The sequence below is a fragment of the Dromiciops gliroides genome, chromosome 4, assembly GCF_019393635.1.
Source record: "Dromiciops gliroides isolate mDroGli1 chromosome 4, mDroGli1.pri, whole genome shotgun sequence".
In the NCBI taxonomy this organism is placed as follows: Eukaryota; Metazoa; Chordata; class Mammalia; order Microbiotheria; family Microbiotheriidae; genus Dromiciops; species Dromiciops gliroides.
Genome location: NC_057864.1, coordinates 467478723 through 467505720, shown reverse-complemented (window position 1 = coordinate 467505720; position 26998 = coordinate 467478723). Strand labels below are relative to the sequence as shown.

The 26998-nt window shown below is 47.5% G+C and overlaps 1 protein-coding gene across 6 annotated transcripts in view; it reads right to left on the bottom strand.

The window, feature by feature from the left end:
- Positions 1-850: 850 nt before the first annotated feature.
- Positions 851-26998, bottom strand: part of RAP1GAP2 (RAP1 GTPase activating protein 2) — a 298254-nt gene continuing 272106 nt past the window's right edge. For 4 of the 6 annotated variants that reach the window (XM_043999908.1, XM_043999911.1, XM_043999912.1 and 1 more), the window contains 8 exons: positions 19464-19601; positions 18998-19116; positions 17192-17305; positions 16940-17057; positions 15140-15266; positions 10933-11009; positions 7958-7996; positions 851-6774 (listed from right to left, as the gene is read on the bottom strand). In XM_043999908.1, the coding sequence (XP_043855843.1) occupies positions 7988-7996; positions 10933-11009; positions 15140-15266; positions 16940-17057; positions 17192-17305; positions 18998-19116; positions 19464-19601 (702 nt within the window). In that variant the 3' untranslated portion in view covers positions 851-6774; positions 7958-7987. The remainder of the gene's footprint in view (positions 6775-7957; positions 7997-10932; positions 11010-15139; positions 15267-16939; positions 17058-17191; positions 17306-18997; positions 19117-19463; positions 19602-26998) is intronic. The other 2 variants (XR_006356225.1, XR_006356224.1) reach the window with 2 other exon arrangements.

Sequence of the window (26998 nt, the reverse complement as noted above, 5' to 3'; positions counted from 1 at the left end):
TATATCTCGCTACTGGACCCAGATGGTTCTGGGAGGAGTGAGGTTGGTGACTTTGCACAGTCTTGCCTCACTTAAATCCAATTCACTTCAAGTCATGACATCACCTCATGATGTCAAGGTCCTCTTCGAGAACAAAGGACAAACAACAACAAGAAGAAACAATATTATAATATATATTGAAAGGTATAACTGCTCCCTGTAACGTGATTTTTGCCCATTGTTGAACACTGGTAGCACCAGCCAGTGTCCAGGGATTGTGCCTAGATCAAAGTCCCAGAGCTGAGCTGAGAGAATGTGGTTTGAAAGAGAATGTGATCAGAAATCCAGCCTCAGACACTTGACACTTACTAGCTGTGTGACCCTGGGCAAGTCACTTAACCCTCATTGCCCTACAAAAGAAGAAGAAGAAGAAGGAGGAGGAGGAGGAGGAGGAGGAGGAGGAGGAGGAGGTGGAGGAGGAGGTGGAGGAGGAGGAGGAGGAGGAGGAGGATGAGGAGGTGGAGGAGGAGGTGGAGGAGGAGGAGGAGGAGGAGGAGGAGGAGGAGAAGGAGGAGGAGGAGGAGGAGAAGAAGAAGAAGAAGAAGAAGAAGAGGAAGAAGAAGAAGAAGAAGAAGAAGAAGAAGAAGAAGAAGAAGAAGAAGAAGAAGAAGAAGAAGAAGAAGAAGAAGAAGAAGAAGAAGAAGGTGATCGGGATGAATTTCTTTCTGGGAGGGCTTCCTATAGGCGTAGAGTCTCTCAAATTTTAAAAGAAGTTAGGGTGGGGGGGTTGGGGGTGGGGAAGGCAGTCCAGGCTGAATGGGTCCAGAGGTCTGAGGCTGTGGTCCCACCCAGAGAATTTCATACACTGATGGACACAAAATATGTTATTTATTGTGAATTCTGCAAAGACACATTTAAGCAACAAAATATACATTTGTGAACCTTTTAGAATTTGTTTTATACATTAACCAATACACCGTGTTACCGTAGCAATAAATTAAATGTACACTATTTACAGGGCATAGGCAATCAGATTCTACGAAGCACCTCTCTGCTCTAAAAAGGAAAAGGAAACGTGATCACCACCACCACTGTCAGAGTCGAGCTTGGCTCTGAGATGCCATCACTCCTAGGAGCTCTCTTCCCAGGTGACCATCACTGCACTTGAGGGGGCATCACAAAACTACATTCATGAAAAAGAAAAAGTTGGGTCTTCAACCATGCTAGGAGATCATCGAGAGAAATAGAAAGGGACAGGTTTATTCATTCAAGCAGAAAACAAAGTCAGGGAAAGTGGGATGTCACAAAAGAAAGGGGATGGATGGGAATTCGTTTCCTTTCCAGCTCACCCACTAGGGCTTCCCACAGTAGACACAAAGCAGGAAGCCAAATACTCTCCTTCTGGGGCCATCGATGGGTCCTTTTCTGCTGTGCTCACCTCTCATTGACTGACACTTCTGTAGACTGGCCCCTCTTTCCTCCCAGGGCGATGGGTATTAAACACAACAGTTTGAGGTCAGCCTCACCAGCATGGCTCACCTTCCTCGGGATTTGGGGGGGAGAAGAGAAGGGAAATGGAGCTTGGGCAAACAAAATTCTCCCAGAACTGACCCTGAGTGCCTGGCCTTCTACTTCAGAGAAGTTTCTGGGGACCCCTGCCCTTGGCTAATACTAACTCACCACCACTCCCAGCAATTAGAGGATGGTCACCCATTGGTCTATATCATTTGAGGGGCTACTTCTTTGAGCCTTGCTATCTAGATCCCCTTCTCCCCAAACAATTCCACCATTATTTGGGCCTAATCTTTATGAATGTAGGAATGTAATAAATCATGTTTATTTTTGCAGTCCCTGGGGACTAAATTAACTAAATTAACTGATGGGTGTCCCACCACAACATCTAGCCTCCCACTGTGCTCGTTAGGGGGAATGAGGTGGTGGGACAGAACAGAAATCTTTAGGCTCTACTTCTTTGCTATCTGCCAAGAGGGAACTGGGGTGTGTTTAAACTATACCTTGTTTTTGGTCCCAGCCCCAACTCCTACCAAAGACTTGGGGTTGGTGAGCTAGTATAAGGCTCAGTCACCACTGTGGATCCAGGGTCTAGCTGGCCACGTGGACTTTTCATTTTCTTGGTGCACTCAAAGTCCTAGAGTCTTTGCTAGAAAAAGTCAACATTGTTCCTCCAATTCCATCTCATTCAACTCAACACTTCCACTCTGTACGTGTCTGGGGCCAAGTCCCACAACCCCTAAGAAAGGCTGACTCAGGTGCAAACCTTGAGAGCCCAACTTATTCACTTTGGTAGAATGCAAGGACCTCAGTTATTATCATTCATTCAAATGAATGGTGGTGGTGGTGGTGAGCATAGTATTGTGGAAAGAGCACTGGACTGGGACCTGGGACCTGGTGTCTAGTCCCAGCTCGGTGGCAATGCCCTCTGTAAGATGAGGGAGTAAGATTGGATGGTTTCCAAAGGTCCTGCCAGTTCTAACAGCCTCTTGTTTCTGGGATTTTGAAGCCTGGCTAAAATAATGACAACCTGACCATTCGAGAGGAAGGTAGACCTGTTACTTTGCAAACATAAACAATCATTCTAGCTGACCTAAGGTTTACACAGAAGGGTTCTGCTGGATCCGGTTGTCTTATAGAATTAAGCATCATTTGTAAGCAGTCAGGTTCTGCCAAAGTGCCTGAAAATGCTTTATTTCCTCAAGTAGATGAAATATTCCCCGATCCCTACTACTGCCTATAAGCATACCTGACAAACACTTTCTTCACTGATAGCACAAAAGCAAACTTCTCAAATTCCTAATGAGAATCATCCAAATGTTCAAAGTTGAGAGATAACCACCAGCAGGGCTCTCTTAATTCTCCACTCCTCACATCTGACAACAATAAGCCCAAAGAGCAACACCACAGTCCTAGAGTCCAGGAAAAAGGTATGATAATGCCATAGATGCAATTGCAAGAGAAGCTCTCAGGGGACCCTGGCATGTAGGCACTAAGGCCCCCACTGGTAGGAGTTACTGTGCCAACCAGTCTTTTAGGTTGCTTAAAAGCCAAATTTAGATTGTGGTACTATAAATAAATTTGAAATCCAGAGGCACAAGGAAGAACTTTGTTCCTACCCTTTCTTCCTTCTCCTGGGCACCAGGGACACAGAAGGGCAGATAGTATTCACTCTTTAAGCCAACAGGGTAAATATTTACAGGATGCTGGGTCTCAGTGCCAGACCCGAAGGCAGAAGGGCCATTTCAGAAGCTACTGAAGCTGACATATAAGGAAATGGGAATCGAAGGCTGCTTTTCTACTCTTGCCAACCTCCATCCCCAAGGAACAGCAGAGAGGATAGACAGTCACCTGCCAGGAGGTAAGCTGAGTGGGTTAGAGCCAGCCAGGGTGGTAGGAGGGGATGGAGCCTGATGCTTCACAGGTGGGGAGACACAATACAGCCTAAAAAAAGCAAACACCCCAAACCATGATTAAAGGCACTGCTGCTTCTAAGCGGATGGAAGCAGCTACAGTCAAAACTTACTTATTTGACTAAGCTGGGTAAGGGACAGGGACAGGACCCGGGGAAGAAGGCTGAATTCGTGACAAGTGAAAAGAAATACAGAGTATTTTGCAACTAAACATTGTTTATGACTTTCAAAGACATGAGACACAATGAAAAGTGTGGCCAAGTCCTACCTGACCTGCTTGAAGAAAAAGATAAGAATCACATGTAATAATCACATTGTTTATGTACAAATGGGTGCTGCCAAAGATATTTTTTAAGAGCACCTGACTAGGCCAACTTTCAAGAGAAGTTGTTTATAAGAGCAATCTTATTTAGACTAATAATTTATTTAAACAAACTCCTCTCCTTATAGGTAGTGTGTAAAGGGGAATTTCAGATAGGCAGCATGGGAAAAAGGAAAGAGGAGTGACTGGGGTGGGAGGGCAGGCAGGGGGAAAGCCTGGATCATCGTCCCAGATCTACCACTAAATGACCTTGGGCATAAATTACTTCTGCAAATTGCTCAGATCTTCTTGAGCAAAAAACCCTATTTCCTCATCTTTCAAAATAAAGGTTTACAGCAGGTAACTCTGAAGCTTCTTTCTGGTCCTCACATTCTGAGGAAATATAAGAGGACCCCAGCCTATTATTGAATTATTACAAGTTCCAAATCAATGGAGTCCTTGCTTCTATAACTTATCATGGTGAAATCAGTGGGAAATCATACCACCACTCAAGGAAAAGGAAAGCAGGATGCTTCCGCTTGGGTGGGGGAAACCTCCTGGGATCCATGTTTGATTAGAATTAGAAGTGCCTCTGATCCATTTGTTAAAGCAGTTTGAGTAAGACCTCTCATGTGGTAGATGCATCTGTTGGGGATGCTTTTGGAGGCCTCTGGGCATGTGGACCCCAGGATCTCCATCACTAGAAGCTTCTGTGCTTCATTCAATTGCTTGAGAGCCCCCCACCAAATTATTTGAGAGCCTGCTTTGAATCGGAGCACTGTAGATTATTTGGAAATTCTGAGACAATGCTAATTTTGGCCGAGACTTTGGGTCAGTGGGCATCCTCGAAAACAAGGATGCTGGACTTCCCCAAAGGTGTTATCCAGCTCAGACTCTAAAATCAAATGACAAATTCAGCCTCCATCTACACCAAGGCCATTGGTGGCAGTATCATGGGACGTGAGTCAGAGGGCCTCAAGCTACATCAAACTTTTGTTGTTCCAAATCTCAAGAAAGTTTCCGATTTCTGATTGAGAAGATGGACTGAGTGTCGTCAGAGGGGAAACACCCTTGATGAATTAAGCTGGTCCATAAGGAGGTGGTGTCTCTGGGACGAGAGTTAACAAATAAAGGCAAATGACTTGCTGTGGCATGGGGCCAGTGAGATATGCTCTTCTGTCTAGGCACACTACTACCTTGGAATTAGCAGAAGCCCATGGAGACTGATCCCAGAGCTGTACAGCAAATAGCGCAGGGGGTGGAAGGACGGGACAGGAAAAGGGGAGGGGTCCAGGCCTCACAGTAAAAGCAGCCATTTGGCCCTGGTGTAATGGAAAGTCAGGGTCTGGAATCTAATTCTACCTCTGAATCTTACTACTTTTGTGATCTTGAATAAGTCACTTTGCATTGATGAGCCTCAGTTTCCTTATCTGTAAAATGAGGGACCAGAGAGTCTCTGAGGTTCCCTTCCAGCTTTGGATCTATAATCCCATGAGCTGCATTTGGTCTTGTGATGTCCAGCTCTCAATCTTGCAGCCCAGGCAAGGAAGGAGGGTAAATCAAAATATCAAGGCCTACCACCAGTGGATTCCACGTGTGAGCAGACACCTGTGCCGGGGTCCGGGTCTCATGGCCTTGGCACACTTGTATGTTCCCTCCTGGAAGGTACCAACTAAAGACTACCCCATGTCCCTCCTTGCATTTGACCTCTCGCTCCCTCACAAGGAGTTCCCCATCAGAGCTAGGGAAGATGGGGGGAAAGGGAGTCTCCTTCCAGCAGCCAAGGAAAGTGACCTCCACTCTGAATGGAAAGAGGTAGGGCTGACTTTGGATACGGAAGGATGCAAGCAACCCACATCAATGAACATCTGCTTAAGGTGCTGAAGTGGTTTCACCGGGACGTTGGGGAAAGCGGAGGGGAACAAGGGAGGGATGCCACCTCCCAATCCCCAGCAAATGTTTAAGAATTGCTTGTTGAGCTAACAAATGAATGCTTTGGGAAGCCCACTGGGATGGGGCAACAGTGGTCCAGCTGGTCCTGATGCATTTTGCCAGAACTCTCCCAAACTTGGTTTCTGGGAGGAAGATGGCGATCGCTAAAAGGGAGTGGAAATCCTACCTGGAGACATCTTCCCCAGTGACGGGGGATGCCCAGGGCAACTTTATTTGAGACGTGATGATGTAACTCCCAGGAGCCTAGAACAGACCACTGACCTTCAAAGCATCCCCTTCCCTGAGCTTGCTGTCAATGAGGCTGAAGGTTTGCTCCCAGCTTTCCTAGCTTTTCAACCTCACTCTTTCTCTCTGTGTCTATTTGTCTCTGTCTCATCCTTCCCAAGCCCATTCCCAAAGGGAGCATCCGGAGGGATGTCTTGTCCCCTTCACAAAAGCTGCTCCCTGAAAGAGATCTGGACGTTTGGGCCCTGCCAATGTAAGTCTTGGGCCTTCCTGGCACTTTATGATGGAATTTGGATCAGGGAAGGGGGAAAGAAAGCCTGCCTGTGGGCAGAGGGCTAACTAAGACTAACTTAGCTACTCTCAGACTGATCCGGCTGGGAACCCAAAGCCTGACGTCTGCCCACCATTCACAGATGGCACTGAACAAAACCAAGATGGAGACGCAGCATGGTGGGGACCAGAGGGGACGGGACAGGAGCGGGGGAAGCTTAGAGAGACCTTCTGGCGAACGTGCTCACCTTCAGAGAGAGCACAGATGCACCCACAGCATTGGCTGGAAGCCGGGCTGTGGCGCAGTCAGGGAATACACAAGTTGAATTGACAAACTGACCTAAGGGCATGGGCCCTGGGAGTGGGGCTGGGCCCCAGCGTGTCCAGTGTATGCTACATGGTACGAGAAGCCTCCTCTCAGAAAGGTGGGGGGTGTGCCCACCAGGCCTGCCGCCACCGGAATGGCGGGGGAGGTTGGGGTACGGAGGGTGCTGAGTGGAAGGCCGGCCTCAGCCTGAAGCCAGCGGCATGGGGGCAGCTTCAGGGATTAGTGTAGTGGACAGAGGTTCCCAAGGTCTTGGTGAAAGAAGAGCCGTCTCCCTGGGCTGAGGCAGGACTGCCCTGAAGGAGACAAAGGCAGAAGAGGGAGAATGTTAGAGACAGGGCTGGTCAAGGGAGTCCGTGCAGAGGTACAGGATAGGGACTGAAGAGATGCTTGTCAAGTGTTAGAGAAATGCTCTTCATCCCCCTCTCCCCTTCCCAGAAAACCTGACCCCCATTGGGAGCCGGGACTGCCTAGCATGGTGCCTGCCCATAGTAGGTGCTTAATGAATGCCTGTTGGGTGACTGACAGGGACTGTTTCATTTTTGTCTTTGTGTCTTGGACTCAACATCAAGCCTAGCACACAGTAGGTACTAGGCCAAATTAATTCCATCAGTCATTTAGAATATAAGCTTCTTGCAGGCCGGGAGATTTTGTCTCTGTATCCTTAGAACCTAGTACAGTGCCAAGCACATAGTTGGTGTTTAATTAATGCTTGTCAACTGCTCGAATGATTGAATCAACATACATATATCATATAATATTTGTCACATGCTTAGTAGTGCCTGGCTCATAGTAGGTCCTTAGTAAATGCTTATTCCCTTCCTTTCCCCTTCCCATAAATCATTTATTTATCTATCTATCTATTCATTTATTCATTCATTCATTCATTCACTCATTCACTCATTCACTCATTCACTCATTCACTCATTTATTTATTTATTTATTTTTGGTGAGGCAATTGGAGTTGTGTACTTGCCCAGGGTCACACAGCTAGTAAGTGTCAAGTGTCTGAGTTCAGATTTGAACTCAGGTCCTCCTGACTCCAGGGCTGGTGCTCTATCCACTGTGCCACCTAGCTGCCCTCACCTTCCCGTATATTAAATCCCTCCTGTGTACCTGGCACAGTTCTAGGTGCTAAGGATGCAGAGGTAAAAGTAAAGTGACTCTCTTAAAGGAGCGTCTATTCTATGTGACTAGTGGATTGTGGGAATTCACTTGACTTCAGTAAACATTTATTAACACTCTCCTCTTGTGCCCAAATGCAGTCGACTCCCTGTCCTGGCTCCAAAGTTGGAGGCTTCAGGGAAAAGAGGATTCAGATTCTGGCCTCCTTAATCCTGTCTCCAAACTCCCCAGGCTGACGCAGCCCTGAGCTGGCTGGCTCGATTTCTCTGAGCTGCCTTTACAAAGGTGGGAAAAAGGACAGAAAAGACAGGATCTGACCCACTGGGTCCCCAGTACAACAAACCCTCTACTCACCTTTGACAGGTGAAGGACTTCTCTTCCCCACTAGTGACCCTGCTCCGGGATAAAATCAGAACAAAAATGTCTCGTCACCAATCAATCAATCAATTAGTAAGAAAAAATCATTTATCTGCCTTCCTGTCCCACACATCGGACAAGGACAAAGGGGGATATAACACAAGGGCTCTGCTTCTGGCACACTTCTCTGTTTGGAGGAGGAGAAGAGAGGGGAGGCCCCAAATCACTTAAAACTCAAAGGTCACTTACCCTTGAATTGTGTTTTTGATTGTCTTTTATTTTCTTTCTTTCTTTTTGCAGGGCAATGAGGGTTAAGTGACTTGTCCAGGGTCACAGAGCTGGTAAGTGTCAAGTATCTGAGGCCGAATTTGAACTCAGGTCCTTCATGAATCTAGGGCCAGTGCTTTATCCACTGTGCCACTTAGCTGTCCCAGTGTTTCTGGTTTTCTAAAGCAAAGCTTCTTAAACTGTGGGTCTGAATGTGGGGGTCGTGAAAAACTTGGCAACAGTAAAAGGTTAGGTATACCTATTTTATATACCTATATACCCAATGTCTTGTAAAAATTTCTTGCATGAAAAGGGGTCATGAGTGGAAAAAGTTTAAGAAGCCCCAGGTTAAAGCCCTGATGGTTACCTGGTGGTAATTGATACTCAAAAATAACAGCATCCCATTAAGAAGACTTGACTTAAGGAAAACTTCCACTCATTGGCCACACTCATTCTTTCTCCATTATGTAATGCTGGAAACATAACCTCACCCCTCAGACTGAAGCTCAAAACCTTTCTGGGTTAAGGGGAAATAGTTAAGTATTTAGTGACAAAAAAAAAAAAAAGACTTTTTATCTCTGCTGGGTTGTAGGCTGGGCATCTGAGTAAGAGTCAATGGAGGGGGGCAGCTAGGTTGTGCAGTGGATAGAGCACCAGCCCTGGAGTCAGGAGTACCGGAGTTCAAATCCGGCCTCAGACACTTAACACTTACTAGCTGTGCGACCCTGGGCAAGTCACTTAACCCCAATTGCCTCACTAAAAAAAAAAAAAAAGAGTCAATGGAGGGGGGAAAAAAGAGTCAATGGAGGGGGGCAGCTAGGTGGTGTAGTGGATAAAGCACCAGCCCTGGATTCAGGAGGATCTGAGTTCAAATCCAGCCTCAGACACTAGACTTATTAACTGTGTGACCCTGGGCAAGTCACTTAACCCTTACTCTGCCCCACAAAAAAAAAAAGAGTCAATGGAGATAGATCACAGGGCCCTAGAATCTGAAATCTGGAATCACTGAGTCTAAGTGTTAGAGAACTCAAAGTTCTAATTCCCTCATTTTACAGATGAGGAAACTGAGGCTGAGGGAAATTAAGGGACTTGCTCAGGATAGCTTAATAATGATATGTAGAATGCAGTAGCTTGTCAGGGGGTACCAAGCAAAACTTTACAAGGGGGTCCTCACACGGTAGCCCCACCACACGCTCACTTACATCAGAGGAATAATGAGAGCTAACATTTCTTTATTTTTGCAAAGGCAGGTGCTATTATCAACCCCGTTTTACAGATATGGAAACATAGAGAGATTTAGTGACTTACCCAGGATTACACAGCTAGTCAGTAGCTGAGGCAAGATTTGAACTCAGGTTTTAAAAATGCCAAGTTACGGGGGCAGCTAGGTGGTGCAGTGGATGGAGCACTGGCCCTGGAGTCGGGAATACCTGAGTTCAAATCCGGCCCCAGACACTTAAAACTTACTAGCTGTGTGACCCTGGGAAAGTCACTTAACCCCAACTGCCTCACTAAAACAAAACAAAACAAAAAAAGCCTGCTATAAAAATGCCAAGTTACATCCCTTTATCCATTATGCCACCTGGATGAGCAGGTGCTAACTAGCAATAATAAACTATTTGAAATTGAGATTTGGCCCAAAGCAGATAAAGGGCTAGCCAACCTTTAGGTTCTCAACTTGGAATCTAGGAATCCTAAGTTTAAAAAATATTTTGGTAACTGTATTTCAGTGTGATTTATTTCTCAGTAATTCTTTGTTGTTTTGTTTTACGCATTTCAAAATGTTATTTCAGAAGGGGTCTATAGAATTCTAGGTGGCTCAGTAGATAGCATGTAGGGCTCAGACACTTACTAGCTCTATGACCCTGAGCAAGTCACTTCATTCTGTTCACCTATGTTTCCTTATATATAAAATGAGCTGGAGAAGGAAATGGCAAACCACTCCAGTATCCTTGCCAAGAAAACCCCAAAGAGCATCACAGAGAGTCAGACACGACTGAGAAGACTGAACAACAACGCCACAGGCTTCATGGGACTGCCATAGGATTCAGTGATACAGAGAAGGTTAGACCCATGTTCTAGAAGATAATAAGGAGTTGGTCTTGCGTTTTATATATGGATAGTTGGGTTCTATATTTGAATACGGGGTTGTCTAATGCACTGGGAAATCACTCCTCAAAAGAAATATTCTGAGGTCTTCACAAGAAGAAGGGGTTGCAGGATCTCTAGTTGGACAGTAGAGGGCTACCTCCTCCCAGACTTCCAAGCCCAGTCCTTTCCCCCATCCTGATGCTGGCGCTTACCACACCCCGACTCCTCCCCCAGGGCAGGGCACATGTCCAGATTGGGGGAAAAAAAGGGTCAGAATTTGCCTTTGCTCTCTTCTTCCTTTCTGCCTCTCTCATCTTGAGACCTCCACCCACTTTCTCCCATTCATATGGAATGCAAGCTACAGGGATGGCTGATAACAGGTACAGTGAGAGCCAATACCTTACGGGGGAGTTTTCACAGGGGGCACCTGATGACCCCAAAAGCCTTCAAGAGTCAAAGGAATGAACCTTGACTGGTTGCCTTTCAGGCATTCTGGGTTCAAAGGACCCCGTGAGGCACCCCACAAACCAGATCCAACATACTCCTTGTGTGAATCCGACCCTCTCTGAAGCCCCCCACCCCAAGTCCCCACATGCCAGAGCCTCCTTCCATACCGCGCTGGAACTGGTGTGGCTGAGTTTATCAAAGCGGAACTTCAGGTTGGACCTCGGAGAGTTCCTGTTCTTCAAGTCTAGGAGAAGCATCCAGGGAAAATATTAGGAAGGGAAGGCATTTCAATCAATTAGTCAATCAACAAACAATTATTAAGCTCCTACTAAGTATCGGGGCAGCTAGGTGGAGTAGCAGATAGAGTGCCAGGCTTGGACTCAGGAAGACTCATCTTCCTGAGTTCAGATATGGCCTCAGACATTTACTAGCTGTGTGACCCTGGGCAAGTCACTTCACCTGGTTTGCATGTTTCTTCAACTGTCAAACGAGCTGGAGAAGGAAATGACCAACCCCTCCAGCATCTTTGCCAAGAAAACCCCAAATGGGGTCACAGAGAGTTGGACATGACTGAAAGGGCAGAACAACAAGTGCTAGGTACTAGGCTCTGGAAATACAAAGACAAAAATGAAACAACTGCAGCCCTCAAGGAACATGCATTCTACTAGGGGAGACAATTATGTTCACTACAAGATACAGATGAAAGGAATACAGTGATGGGATGACAGGTGGAAAAATAACTGGGGGAATCTCAGCTCTCTATCTCTCTTTTTTTTTTTTTTGGTAAGGCAACTGGGGTTAAGTGACTTGCCCAGGGTCACACAGCTAGTAAGTGTCAAGTGTTTGAGGCCAGGTTTGAACTCAGGTCCCTGATTCCAGGGCCGGTGCTCTATCCACTGCAACACCTAGCTGTCCTAACTGGGGGAATCTTGAAAGGCTTCCTGTAGGAGGTGGCCTTGGAGCTGAGCCTTGAAGGGTGCTTAGTGTTCCAAGAGACAGAGGTGGAGAAGGATTTTGTTGCTTTGTCACTATCATCTTTTTTTTGGGGGGGCAGGGCAATGAGAGTTAAATGAATTGCCCAAGGTCACACAGCTAGTACATGTCAAGTGTCTGAGGCTGAATTTGAACTCAGGTCCTCTTGAATCTGGGGCCGGTGCTTTTATCCACTGCACCACCTAGCTGTTCCCATCATCTTCTTTTAAATTAGTTTTATGTCTCCTCAATAAGAGATGCATAAAATGTTCTGCGTGTCGCATGTTTCTTTTGCATTTTTGCAAGCAGGCACTTAACCTCTGTTTGCTTCAGTTTCCTCAACTGGAAAATGGGGACTGTAACAGCACCTACTTTGCAGTGTTGTGGAGATTAAATAAAATGATATTTGTAAAACGTACTTAGTACCGCACCTGGCACATTATGGGCACTGTGTTGTTGCTCAGTAATTCTTCAGTCATGTCTGACTCTTTGTGACTCCATCTGAGTTTTTATTTTTGGCAAAGATGCTGGAGCAGTTTGCCATTTTCTTCTCCAGCTCGTTTTACAGATGAGGAAACTGAGGCAGAATGACATGACTTGCCCAGGGTCACACAGCTAGGCAGTGTCTGAAGCCAGATTTGAACTCAGGTCTTCCTGACTCCAGGCCCAATGCTCTATCCACTGTGTCACTTAGCTGTCCCATCAGGCACTAGGTAAATGCTTATTTCCTTTTCCCTTTCCCTTCACCTCTGTGTAACCCAAAGCTCTGGCTAGAGAGCCATGGCCCATTTGGTGTCAAGGGACTTTTTGTCCTGGTTTGCCCATGGCTGGGGAAGAATAAATGCCAACCTAGACTAGCCCATAGCCCACAGACTTGGGAGCTGGTCCTCCAAGTAAGTTTCAAGGGAAATTGAGACTGTCACCAGACTGCTCAGCAACCTTGTGTGCCTCATGTCTCTGGATGCTTCTGAGTCTTGGCTGACTTCCTAGCCTGAGAAGGGTGTTTTCTGACCTGTCATGTACAATGACGAACAGAAAACGCTTCAGTCTTGGGAACATCAGCCCTCAATGGAACAAGAATACAAGCAAAGGGGGCAGCTAGGTGGTGCAGTGGATAAAGCACTGGCCTTGGATTCAGGAGGACAGAGTTCAAATCTGGCCTCAGACACTTGACACTTACTAGCTGTGTGACCTTAGGTAAGTCACTTAACCCTCATTGCCCTGCAAAAAAAAAAAAATAATACAAGCAAGACCCTAAAAAGGAAATGACTCAGGAAGTAAAATCACACACGTGACTTGGGACCTGGCCCCTTGGTTTCTGAAATCTCCCAGTTACCTTGGCCAAAAATTCCCCTGATGTGCAAAGCACCCAACACTTATCACCCTCCCTTCATGATTCATCACATCATGCTGTCTACTGTCACTTAATTTTTCCTAGCTAGATGGGGAGCTCACAGAAGGCAGGGGTTGTATCTTTCTGGCATCTCTTAGATACAGTATCGGACTACCTGCCTGGGCACACATTCAACCCTAGGCAAATGTTTTCTGTGAGAGGTGGGTTCCCTGCTCCCTGGAGGTGTTTAAGCAAAGGCTGGATGCCCTCCTGTGGACATGTAGCCTGAGGATTCACGTTGAACGGGCCCGTGGGCTGGACTCTGGAGATCCCTTTGAGCTCTATTATCCTTGCCATTATCATCTGATAGCCATGATCTCTTGCCGAGTTGCTGTAAGGGATGGCCCATTGAAGGGACTGGGAAATACTCCACAGAGGAAGTCTGCTGTGGGGTATGCATATTGAGCCAATGGTACAGGAAGCCCCATATAATGAAAACCCCTTGAGGGCAGGGTCTATTTTGCGGTTTTGTCTGCATCCTCTGTGCTTGGCACACAGTTGGGACTTAGCGGCGAATGCTTGTTGGGTAAAAGCAAATTAAGCCTTTGGCTGTTGGTCCCTGAACTGATGGTAAGCTTTGTGTATTCAGTGACCCAACCCCTTGGCCAATCAAACAGTTGTCTGCTCTCACTGTCTCCCCAGCAACAGGATGACTGCCCTGAGCTTTTCACATCCTTCTGCCTTGTTTGTGATTGGATGCTTGCTTCAAGGAGGAGATTAGGTGGGGCTGGGGATGCCATCTGGGGCTGGGAAACAAGACAAAGATCACCGATCCATGTGGGAATCAAAGCTGTCATCTCAACCACCTTGGTCCTGTGGTCTAACCAACCAACCCGGGCAACCCTGTTGATGGATGACCACAAAGTGCAGGGGACAAAGAGCGAGGAGGGGCTGCTTCCTTGAACTCTCTCACACCTGAAACCTCAGGTGCTCAAAGGATGTCAGAGCTGGAAGACCGAGGGTCAGGGAGGAAGGCGACTCGGGAAGCCTCGATTAATGCTATAATTTTGGGTCATGGGATGATAGATTTAAAGATGGGTGATCTGGGAAAACGTGCTCCTCCTTAGGTAGCCGGTGTCCCCCGGCTCCCAGTGGTTCACCGCCGTATTGGTGCCAGCCTGGGTACAGACACCCAACTGGCATTAGCCTCATTACAACTCAGAACTCTCCAGCTCAAATGATCCCAGCAGCCTCAGCCTGTCTGCTATCAGGGATGACAGGCGTTCAATACCATGCTGGGCCAACTCTCTCATTTTACAGAAAAGGAAACTGAGTTCCAAAGGAATGAAGCGATTTCCCCACACTTCTCAGGTGGCATTTAGAGCTGGAAGGGACCTTAGAGGTAGCCCATCCACCTTCCCTTCCCATCTTTTTACAGAGGAGGAAACTGAGGCCCAGAGGAGTTAAATGACTCAGTCAAGGGGGTAGTGGTTGTTATTGAGTCACATCCAACTCTTAGCGGCTCCATTTGGGATTTTCTTGGCAGAGATGCTGCAGTGGTTTGCCATTTTCTTCTCCAGTTCATTTTACAGATAAGGAAATGGAAGCAAAGAGGGTGAAGCGACTTGCCCAGGGTCAAGGTCACATTTGAACTCGGGTCTTCCCGACTCCAAGCCCACACACTATCTACTGCTACATGTAGATGTCAGGCAAAGCCACATCCATCACACCTCCTCACTGCACCACCCTACCTCTGCCCGATTCTATGGATTCAGGCCCTCCCTCTCCACCAACACTTCACCAGGAATGCCCATCAGGGCTACAGTGGGAGCCACGGGGAAGCATTGGTGCCTACTGCTGCCTTCCAGAGCCAGACAGTGAAACTTTCACAGGGGTTAAGGGGTTCCCCCAGAGTCACACAGTCTTAGAGTTGGGGCTCAAACCCAAGCCCCGTTCTTCTCCCGCTCCACAAGGAGCCACCGGGAGGACAAGAGCGGCTGCTGTCAGCCACAGTGAAGGGGCTCTCTTCACAGGCTGCCCAGTGGCACCCCATCCCGGACACCACTGACCTGTCGGACTCCGGCTCATGATGACAGGGGTCGCAGCTGCTACCAGGCTGGGGCTCTCGCTGTTCAGGGACGGGCTGTAGACAAAGACTTCCTGCTTGAAGGGAGAAGCTGTGGAGGGCTGGCTGCTCTGGTGGGGAGGGAGATGGGGTAAGAGGGCGGGGCCGCTGGGAGGTTTTCTACCCGTCTCCCTCCCTGTTCCCCCTCACCCCCCATGAAGCCTCCCTTACACGTGGGCCTGGAGACATCACCCTCCTCCCCCGACTGCCTCAGCCAATCCCCTCCTCAGCTCCCGACAAACAGCCAGATGGCAGGAGAGCCGAGTCCCTAACTCAGAACAACACGGGGAGAGGGCCAGTACTTCCAGGTGAGGAAAGTCCCTTCACTATCCGGGTCAGCCCTTTCTATACCACTTAGTCTGAGAGACCTGTCCAAGGGACTGTTGGTCAAGTGTGTTTGTGGTGCCTTCCAATAGAAGACAAGCTTCTGGAGGGCAGGGATGGTCTCATTCTTTGTTCTTGTATTCCTAGCGCCCAGCGCACCACACGTGCCTAATGAATCCTTGGGGACTGATTCCCTTCGAGCCCAAGATACCATCCATTAAAGCCGAATGCTTCCAGGCTTCTCAGAGTCACAGATTTCCAGCCCCTTCACAATATGACTCCAGCCCATCTTTTTTCCTTTCTTTCTTTCTTTCTTTCTTTCTTTCTTTCCTTTCTTTCTTTCTTTCTTTCTTTCTTTCTTTCTTTCTTTCTTTCTTTCTTTCTTTCTTTCTTTCTTTCTTTCTTTCTTTCTTTCTTTCTTCCTTCCTTCCTTCCTTCCTTCCTTCCTTCCTTCCTTCCTTCCTTCCTTCCTTCCTTCCTTCCTTCCTTCCTTCCTTTCTTTCTTTCTTTCTTTCTTTCTTTCTTTCTTTCTTTCTTTCTTTCTTTCTTTCTTTCTTTCTTTCTTTTTTTGCAATTGGGGTTAAGTGGCTTGCCCAGGGTCACACAGCTAGTAAGTCTTAAGTGTCTGAGGCCGTATTTGAATGCAGGTCCTCCTGACTCCAGGGCCCGTGATCTATCCATTGTGCCATCTAGCTGCCCCCTAGACTCCAGCCCAACTTCCCTGGGCCAAGTTCATATGATTCCCCCTCACACGTTCTGTGCTGCAGGTAAACTAACTCTCTCATTGTGTACCTTTGCCTGGACGCTCTCCTTTCTCAGGCCCACCTCTGGGAACCCTTAGCCCCGTCCGAGGCTCAGCTCAGGGGCTTCCTCCTTCAACACGTCTTTCCTTATTCCTCTAATTATGAGAGCCCCGTATCATCATCACAATGCATGTTGGGGTATATAGCCTGCATTTACTTCTCTGTGAATATGCTCTATCCCCTTAATAGAATATAAGCTCCCTGTGGGCAGGGACTTTTGTCAGATAGCACACAGTAGGTGCTTAGCAAATGCCTGGTTGATTGAACATCTATTTAGAGTGGAAGCTCTTTGAGGGGAGGAAATGACTCTCTTGCCCTTTTATTCTCATCTAGCACAATATCTGGGACAGAGTGGGTATTTAATAAGTGCGTGGTGATTGGCTATCCCCCTAAACAGGGAGGGGCTTTTGTCATTGTAGTCCTAGAAGCTAGTGCAGTGCTTGACCCAGAGTAGGAGTTTCACAAATGCTTGCTGATTTGATGGTCACATGAGCCCCAAAGTCGGAGAGAAGAGGAAGGGCCAGTGGAGGGCCCCAGCCCCTGGGCCTCCCCAGTCTTGGCCCTGATGACCATCAGTGAGAGCCGGGGTTTCTCTCCCTGGCAGTGGCTCCGCCTACCACAGTGTCATATTCCTCCATGGCCTCACTCTCCCCGGCTGTGCTGCTGAAGCTGCTGGTGCTGGATGAGGACCGGGAGATGCTGGATCGGCCGTTTTCCTTCAGCTTGACAAAAGGCCTGGGGGAGAGAGGCCGAAGGGGTGGGAATGATCCCCTGTGACCCTACTCACAACCCGTGGCTCCGGGTGCCTCACTCTGCCCTCTCTGGCTGCCCGCTGCCCACTTCCCCCAAAGAAGGACTTCCCCACTTACTTCTCTTTGTTGGGGCAGATTTCCGGAGAGCTGGGGTTGGACGATGTTTCTGATTTCACCTCCTGTGAGGAATGTCCACCATCTGGGGTCTTGGGAGTGCTAGAGACACTGTCACTGAGGAGATGGGAAGGAGGAAAGAGAGAATCACAATGAATAATAATAATAATAACTAACATTTGTATATAGCATTTTAAGGTTTGCAAAGTGCTTTACATGCTTTATCTCATTTGATTCTCACACTATTATTATTATCACCCCCATTTTACAGACGAGGAAGAGGCAAGTTGAGGGACTCATCCAAGATCACACATACAGTGAATTTCTGTGGCAGGATTTGAATTTGGGTCTTCCTGACTCCAAGTCAGGCATACCGTTTAGCTCTATACCACCCAAGTCAAGGGCTAATGATTCATAGATCTGGCTTTTCTGCTTACTCCTTTGGGAGTGGGGGAAGCAAAAGTCTGCCTTCAGAGTCAGGTTGCCCCTCTGGGGTCAGAGAAGCCTTGCTCTATCAGCAGGTCTTTGGGAAGCTTTAGAGCAGAGCACATAGAAGCTTCTCCTTAGCCTCCCTTTCACAGCCTGTTGGGAGTTCTACACACAGCATCCTCCTTTTCTAGCTGTTTTAGGGCCCCGGGACAGGACCCAGTGCCAATGACAGAAGGGTCACAGGCTCTAACCTACATGGGCAAGTCGTTTCCTCCACTGTAAAATAACTTCCATTCATAGCAATTTAGGGTTTGCATTATATCATTTGGGCCTCTCACCATCTCTGTGAGGTAGGTGCTAGTAGTATGATTATGTCCGTTTTATAGATGAGGAAACTGAGTTCAGAAAGGGCAAGTGACTTGCCCAGGGTCACACAGCTATTACGTGTCAGAGGAGGGATCTGAACCCAGGTCTTCCTGGCAGAGTCTATGTCCCGAGCAAAGGCTCAGCCTTTGACAATTGGGCATCCCTTAGAGGTGGCCTGGTGCGGAGTGTGTGTGTGTGTGTGTGTGTGTGTGTGTGTGTGTGTGTGTGTGTGTGTGTGTGTGGAGGGGGGGTCCAGCTTCCTGAACATTCCTGTTGGACCTGAGTTCCAATTCCAGCTCTGTCTTTTCCTCCCTGTGGGACCTCAGGAAGTTACTTCCTTCTCTGGGCCTCAGATTCCTCTCATCTGTATAATGAAGGCGTCAGCATGGATAACCTCTAAAGTTCCTTCCAGCGCTCAGTGTCTGCTTCTAGGATTCTAATCCATGCCATGAGGAGAAACAGGAGTCAGACCTTAGTGGAGGCCTGACAGGTCATAGGAAATCACAGAAGGTCAGAGCTGGAAGGGATGTTGAACTCACCTTCCCCCTGCTCCCAGACACCTATTTTACACAGGGGTTGGTGGGGAGGGGACTGAGGTTGAGAGAGGCAGGGTGCCTTGGCCAGGGCTGTTCACTACTGTTCAGCTGTTTCAATCATATCTGACTCTTCGTGACTCCATTTGGGGTTTTCTCGGCACAGATGCTGGGGTTTGCCATTGCCTTCTCTAGCTCATTTGACAGATGGGGAAACTGAGGCAAACAGGGTGAAGTGACTTGCCCAGGGTCACACAGCTAGTAAGTGAAGCCAGATTTGAACTCAGGAAGATGAGTCTTCCTAATTCCAAGCCCAGTGCTCTATCCACTGTGCCACCTAGCTGCCCTGGCCAGAGTTTATTATTATTATTATTATCATCATCATTTTAACATTCATTTTAGAAATTTTTGAGTTCCAAATGCTCTCCCTCTTCTGGGTCCCTCTCCCACCTATTGAGAAGTAATGAGCCTTGGGATTTACCATCGTGTCCTGCTATCAGCTTGGCCTTCAGAGCCCGTGTGCAGGCGGGGGAACAACCCTGATCTCCGCTTGATGGGGCTCCTCGATTGGTTCTTCGCTGTGGCTGCTGCCACTGGAGGCTGCCGACCGAAATCCCAAAGTGAAAACCTGACAGGCCAGATGCCTTCTGCGAGATCCTGGCACTGTTTCCGAGGAAGGAGCTGTCCTTTCCCCCACACCTAGACTTGCAGCTCCCTCCAAACACTCCCCTGCCCCAAATGCATCTCCCTCCCTCCCTCCCCTCCGTCCTTTCCCCCTTCCTTCCCTTTCTCCTTCTCTCTTTCCCTTCCTCCCTCCCTCTCTCTACTTTCCCCTTCCCTCCCTTTCCTCCCTCTCTCCTTCCCCCTCTTTCCCTCCCTTCTCCTTTCCCTTCTCTCCTTCCTCCCTCCCTCCCTCCTCTCTCTCCCTCCTTCCCTCCCTCACTCACCGAGAACGTGGTCTTGGTCATCTCTACACTGTTATGTGTGATGCCCCCGCTGAGGCTGCCTGGGATCCCTCCACTCTGATGTTTCTTCTGGCTCCCAACCATGGTCTCCATGGAGTGGCTCCGCACACGGATGGCTCTCTGTAAAGAAGAGCATGGCCACCAGGGGGCGCCCGGGGACAACGATAGAATACCCTTCGTCTGGATTACAACAATCCTATGCCCGGCACACATGTACACACACAGCCCCATATGCAAGCGCACACACAACACATGCCTCGGAGGCTTCCACATACATGTATGACTCTAAACCGAGGTGCCATATTTGCTGATGGAAACACTTGTCTTTGTATCCCCAACACAGCGCTAAAGAATGCTTGTTTATTGATTGATTGGGGGCAGAGCAGGAGGTATAATGACTTTGTCATGTCCCATGGCTCCTCTGAGAATTCCTGGGATTGTGAGACATGAGCTGCTTATGCTCAGGCTCCAACCACCACCTGTTCCTCTGCTAGAACCATTCATGCGGTCCGCATTCCTTGGGGTTCTGATCCTTCTCTTAGAACCACAGATTTCGGGCTGGAAGGAACCCTAGAGACCACGAGTCCAACTGCCTCATTTTACAGATGGGAAAACTCTGGCCCAGAGAGACTGTGACTTGTCCAAGGTCACGCATTTTAACCCAGGTCTTCAGACTCAATCCTTTTTCTACCATATCCTTGTGTCCTCTGGAACCTGTGTCATAATTGTCCACAAGCCTCCCTTCTTATTAGACCTGTGCCCAGCCGTCTGGCCACACACTGTGTAAAGTTTGTGTTTACTTATATAGGTCTCTGTTGTTTTCCCTCAGTACGGTGTAAGCTCTTTGAGGACAGGACTGTTTATCCTCAGCACATAGCAAAGTGCATGGCAAACTGTTGGCATTTCATAAGTGCTTGCCGAATTGGTGATTCATGGAGTCACAAGCCCTGAGTTCAAATGCTGGCTCTGATGCTTCCTACCTGGGTGTCCTTGGGCTAATCACTCACCTCTCTGGGCTCTGGTTCCTTTATCTTAAAACGATGACCCCAAAACCCCTTCCAGCTCTTAATGTAGAATGCCATGACATCGAAGGAACTTAAGCCTCTGTTATTGAGTATTGGTTGAAGGAACCAGGGAAGAGAAGACCAGGGCAATATGAGAATTGGCTCTAGGCATCCGAAGGGCTGTTTGTCCAAGGATGAGAAGGTTTACGAAGGAGAATTTCTAGCTGATGGGTGGAAATGACTGGGAAGCAACAGTGGTGCAGAGGAAAGATAAACTGGAAAACAGAGAACCCAAGATCCAATCCTAGCTCGGCTACTTCTAGCTTTGTGACTTAGAGCAAGTCACAACTTCTTTGGGCCTCAGTTTCTTCATCTATAAAATGAGGGGATTGGACTAGATGACCTCTAAGGTCTCTTTCGGAACTAGAGAAAGGATTTCATGTTCTCATCTGTGATCAGCCACGAGTAAGGACAAATTTGCTAATAATTAGAACTGTTTGATAATGGGCGAGGACTGCCTGCCTCAGAAGGTTGACCTCTGTCATTTCTAAAGTCCATCCAACTTCAAAATTCTCCAATCGATTCGTTAATATTTTTTTTTGGTGAGGCAATTGGGGTTAGTGACTTTCCCAGGGTCACACAGCTAGTAAGTGTTGTGTCTGAGGCCAGATTTGAACTCAGGTCCTCCTGAATCCAGGGCTCTATCCACTGTGCCACCTAGCTGCCCCTTGATTTGTTAAATATTAAAGAGTCTCATGTATCAATAGACTGACTGCTGGACTGGGGGTCAGGAGACCTGGGTTGGTGTCACATGCATATTAGGATTGTGACCATGGACAAATAATCACTCCACCTCAGTTTCTCCATCTATAATATGGGTCTAATAATCCTGGCCTGAGAGGCAGCCTGGTGAAGTAGATAGAGAGTTGGCCTTGAAGACAGGATGATCTGAGTTCAAGTCCTGGCTCTGTGATCCTGGGTAAGTCCCTTAACATCTCAGCGATCTAGGCAACTCTCCAAGACTATATATAAGTTGGTAAGCAGTGGTCGTGCTGACTCATGCACACTTTCCACCAGGTTTCTACCTGAGTTCGAATTCTACCTCTGACACTTACTAGCTGTGTGACCCTGGGCCAGTCACTTAATGTCTGTGGGTCTCAGTTTCTTCATCTGTAAGCAGGGATAATAATAGCGTCGACATCACAGGGTTGTTATGAGAATCAAATCAGATAACTCATTTGGGTACTTTGCAAATTTTAAAGTGCTTTCTTTCTTTCTTTTTTTTTGCGTGGGGTAATGAGGGTTAAGTGACTTGCCCAAGGTCACCCAGCTAGTAAGTGTCAAGTGTCTGAGGTTGGATTTGAACTCAGGTCTTCCTGAATCCAGGGCCAGTGCTTTATCCACTGCTCCATCTAGTTGCCCCTTAAAGTGCTTTCTAAGAGCTAGCTGTTATTGTCATTATTGCCTTGTTCCCTGATATACAAGTATGTATACATATGTGTAGAGGTGTCTGTGCCTCTTACTACCCTGTGAACTTAGACAAGTCCCCTAGCCTCAGTTTCCCCATCTGTAAATCGAGGGCATTGGACTAGATGGCTTCTAAGATTGCTTCTAGCTCTAGAACTAGGTTCCCATGGACACAAATACATATGTTTATGGCAGCCACTGGCTCTTTCACTGGCACATCAAGGGCAGGCTTCCCAGCTCACCATGAAGCGTGTTGATCATTGCCACACCCCATCAATAGAGTCAGGCTGCTAATGGCTTTGAATGCCACAATAAGGGGTTTATACTTGGTTCTAGAGGCAATAGGGGCCCAAAGGATCTTCTTGAGCAGGGTATGAAAAACTCCACCTTCACTGAGGTCTCTCAGAGTTTAGAAATTCTCCCTTCCTAGAGAAGGCTCTTTTCCCATGGAGAAGGATCTTTCCTTGTCTTCCGGCTTCAACCAATTAAGCAGATATATGGGGGGGGGAGGGTCATTCTCAGAGCACTCATCCTCTGGAGCCAGGTTTCCCTCCAGATGGAGCATAAAGAAGCAGCCCCCTCCCCTGGCCATGCACCCTTCTCTCGCATGCCAAGCCACAGATTCGCCACCAGAGAGAAGCAGCCCTTTCCGGCCCACAGAACTAGGTATCCTAGCAACAGTCCCCTGAAATGTCATTAAAATGGCCACGTCCCATTGGCCGCCTCACCGAAAGATGACAAAAGCCACACACTTTGCAAAAGTGAGAAGGGATGTGGGGAGAGGGCAGAGAAGGGAGCTGGGGCTGAGACGCCCTTATCGAGAGGGTGGATTGCTCTTGGGTGTAGCCAAGCCTCTAAGACACATCACAGAAGTGTCCATTAAAAAAAAAAATCATAAGATCCCGGATTCACAGCTGGAAGGGACCTTATAGCTCATTTAATCCCACCCCTCATTTTATAAATGAGGAGACTGAGGCACAGAAGTGGAGAGCCACAATCGTAGTCGGTAGCAGAGAAAAGACTCGAACCCAGGTCCTCTCATTCTAAATACAGAGTTCTTTTTTTTTTTTTTTTGCTTTTTTTTTTTTAGTGAGGCAATTGGGGTTAAGTGACTTGCCCAGGGTCACACAGCTAGTAAGTGTTAAGTGTCTGAGGCCGGATTTGAACTCAGGTACTCCTGAATCCAGGGCCAGTGCTCTATCCACTGTGCCACCTAGCTGCCCCAATACAGAGTTCTTTTACTAAATCACACTGCCTCCCTAACAGAAAGACTAAACAACCAAGCTGAAAACAAGAAGAGTTTACAAACATTTCTGGATGGGTTAGGAAGAGAACCTGAAGGTACTTGGGGGCATGGAAATTGATGCCAGGGAAGCTAATCCTGCCCTCCCATCGAACACCCCTTGGTGTTACCTCAAAGAATCAAAGACCTAGAGCTCAATGGACCTTAAAAACTATTGAGTCCAATGCCCTTGTTTTACAGATGAGAAAAATGAGACGTAGAGGTTAAGTGACTTGTCCAAGGTCACAAAGGTGATAAGAAGCTGAGGCGGGATTTGAACCAAGGGCTTGCTGACTCCAAGTTCGATGTCCTGTCTCCTATCCTGCAAGACTTCTCTATCAGAGACAGAACATTGGGCTCAGAGACTCGGACTTTCAGAGCTGGAAAAGGATCTTGGAGACTTCCTTTCATGGCTCGGAGAAATGAAATAACTTCCCTAGGATGCTGAGCCGGGAAGGGCGGGGGGATTCTCTCGTCAGTGGGAAAGGGAAAAAGAAAGAAGCAACAGCCATACTTTGCAGTCCATGGAACAATGGCCTGATTTGGGAAGACAGTGGGCTAAACGAGTTACCGACCCAGGGCAATGAGGCTCTGTCCTGTACCTCCTCCTCTGCTCTCTACACGTGCACCTTCTGAGACTTCCTCAGCTTCCCTGGGTTCAGTGTTGATGCAGTTCTAGGCAGGTGACCCCCAGACCTAGGTATCCTGCTCGAATCCCTGAAGCCCCACTCTTGGGTCATCAGCTGCCTATCAGCTCCTTCCAGATGCTTGCCTTGGATGTAGTTCAAATCCCAAACAGAACTCCTCATCACCTCTATACATCCTATGTTCCCGCCAGAATAGCTTACTTCTTATTTCTTCTTCAAGACATTCCATCTCCCACCTCCAGGCTTTTGTCCGGGTGGTACCTCCTGTCTGTAATGCCTTCCTTTCCCACTTCTGCCTCTTCAAAGGTCAGTTCAAGGGCCACTGCCTATACAAGGTCTTTAGAGATCTCTCCAGTTGCTAGAGTTCCCCAGTTATTTAGTATTTACTGTGTATGTACATAGTTGTATTTATGTATATATGTCTACATCCCTATTTATAAATATATACTGTGCACATTTGTATTACTGTGTATATGTATGCTACTATGTATAAGTTGTCTTGTGTTGTGTCCCCTGATAGAATAGAACTTCCTTGAAGTCAAAGATGGTTTCATTTTTGACTCTGTGTCTCTGGTATCTAGCACAGTGCCTGGCACATTGGGCCACATCTGTGATTTCATCTGGTGAGGAGCCTGCATCTGCTTTGTAAATTATTGTCTTAGAAATGTGCCTGGAACACGGAGAGACTATGTGCCTTGCTCAGAGTCAGAGTTAGACCTTGAACTCAGGTCCTCCAGACTCCAAGGCTTGTTCTCTGCCCTGAACATTGGGCTGCCTCAAAACTTAACCAGCACTTGTTGATTAATGGTGTGATTTCTCCTGAGTTTTTTCCATTCTCAACCAGATATTTCCGTGTAGTCCAGACACAGCCAGTGACTGCCAGGTTTCTCATGAGAAAGAGGGGAAACTGAGGCTGATGGACAAAAAAAAAAGAGAGAAAAAGCAAGAGAGAAAGGAAAGGAGAAGAGGGATAAAGAGACTAGGAGACACACACCTGATTCTTTCTTCTCACTGTCAGCCCATGTTTCTTTTATTAGGATTTCTGGAGCCGACGACCAAAAGTGTCAAGTCAGAGCCCTGTTTCTAGGACACTGCAGTTATGGGTCACCATTGAAGCAAAGAGGTTCACATCATATTGGAAGTGACAGATACCTGAGTGTCTGGACTCCCTTATGACTCACAGCTCTCACATGCAGAGCTGACTGGCCAGGAAGGAAGGAAGGGCAGCCTGGTGACTCTTTCTGTTCATGTTATTAACTAGGGATGAAGCCCACATTCTGGGCTGAGCAAATCCACTCCCTATTCTCTCCTCCTTTGTGTCAACCTCCGATGCAGAGGTGGCCCTTCTTGTTTGCCAAGGTCAACCTCTCTGCATGCACCTTTGACCCCCATCCCTGCTTGTCTCCTCAGGGAGCTGACCTCTGCAGTCACCTTTATCTCTCTCATCTTCAGACTCTCCTCTATCCTCTCCTTCCCTTCTTCTAGAAAGATAACTGCATCTCCCTCACCCCCTTCCTTCTTCTAGAAAGATAACTGGATCTCCCTCACCCCCCTCCCTTCTTCCAGAAAGATAACTGGATCTCCCTCAGCCCCCTCCTTTCTTTTAGAAGCATAACTAGGGGCAGCTAAATGGAGCAGTGGAGAAGACACCGGTCCTGGATTCAGGCAGACTTGAGTTCAAATCCGACCTCAGACACTGGATATTTACTAGCTGTGTGACCCTGGGCAAGACACTTAACCCTCATTGCCCCACAAAAAAGAAGAAGCATAACTAGATCTCCCTCATACCCTTCTCTTTTTCTAGAAATATAATTAGATCTCCCTCATCTTTAAAATTTTTTTACTTGATCACCCCCTCAAACTATTGTCCCATATCTCTCCTTCCTTTCTTGGTCAAATTCCTAGAAAAAAAGCTGCCCACCTGCATTATCTCTACTTCCTCTATTTTCTTCTCACTTTTTGGCTCCTTTAAAACCTTGTTCCAATGTCACTTGAATGACACTGCCCTCTCCAAAGTTACCACGGCTCTCTTAATTCCAATGGGCCTTTTTTCAGTCCTCATCCTTCTTGGCTTCTGTGCAGCCTTTGATACTGGTGAACACCTTCTCTTCCCAGGCATTCTCTCCTCTCTGGGTTTTCTAGATACTGTTTACTTCTGGTTCTTCCACTTGTCTCTCCACTTCTTCAGGCCTTTTGTTGAATCATCAGCCATGTCCTGTCCTCTAACTCTGGATGTATCCTAAGGTCTGTTTAGGGTGTTCTCTCTCTCTGATTTCTCAGTGAGCTTATCAATTCCCATGGATTCAATTATTATCTCTGTGCAGATGAATGTATAAAAAGAGTATTTACTAAATACATACAACCGACTTTCAGATCTGTGTATTTAGCCCGAGTCTCTTTTGGTGACCTCCAGTTCCCCATCATCAACTGCCTACTGGATATTTTTCGCTGGATCCCAAAGTCTACATGTCCAAACCAGAATTCATCACCTTTTCCTTCAAACCCACCCATAATCTCCCTACGTCTTATAAGGCCACCACCATCCTTTGTCACTCAGGTTCTCAGCTCCAAAGACTTTCTTGATCGGTCAGTGTCCTTCATAGCACCTCCCCTCACCCAGAGCAAACCAGTCATCCAATCTTACTGATTTTAACCCCGGATTTCTCTCATACATCCTTTTCTCCCCTCACCCAGCCTGGTTCAGGCCTTTTTGCTTCTCCCCTGCACAATGACAACACCTCTCCTGCTTAATAATCCCCATTGTCTACACCAGGACAGAGTCCATACCCTTCTGCCTGGCATTTACAGTTCTTCCAAGTCTGGCCTGGGCCCACCTTCCTCATTGCACAGACACCGCAGTGCAGCCAAACTGGCCCAAACCCTGCTCCTAGAACACGCCTTTCTCTAGTTTCCTACCTCTGTACCATTGTGCACGCTGTACCCTAACCCTAGAGCACCCTCCCTGCCTGTTAGAATCTCTCGCTTTCCTCCAAATTCAGCTGAAGCTCCCCTTTCCATGGGAACCTGTTCCCAATGCCGCTTTTAAATCTACTTTACATTTTTCTATTCACTTATATTGATAGAATGTAATCACCCTGAGGGGAGGGACCATTGCAT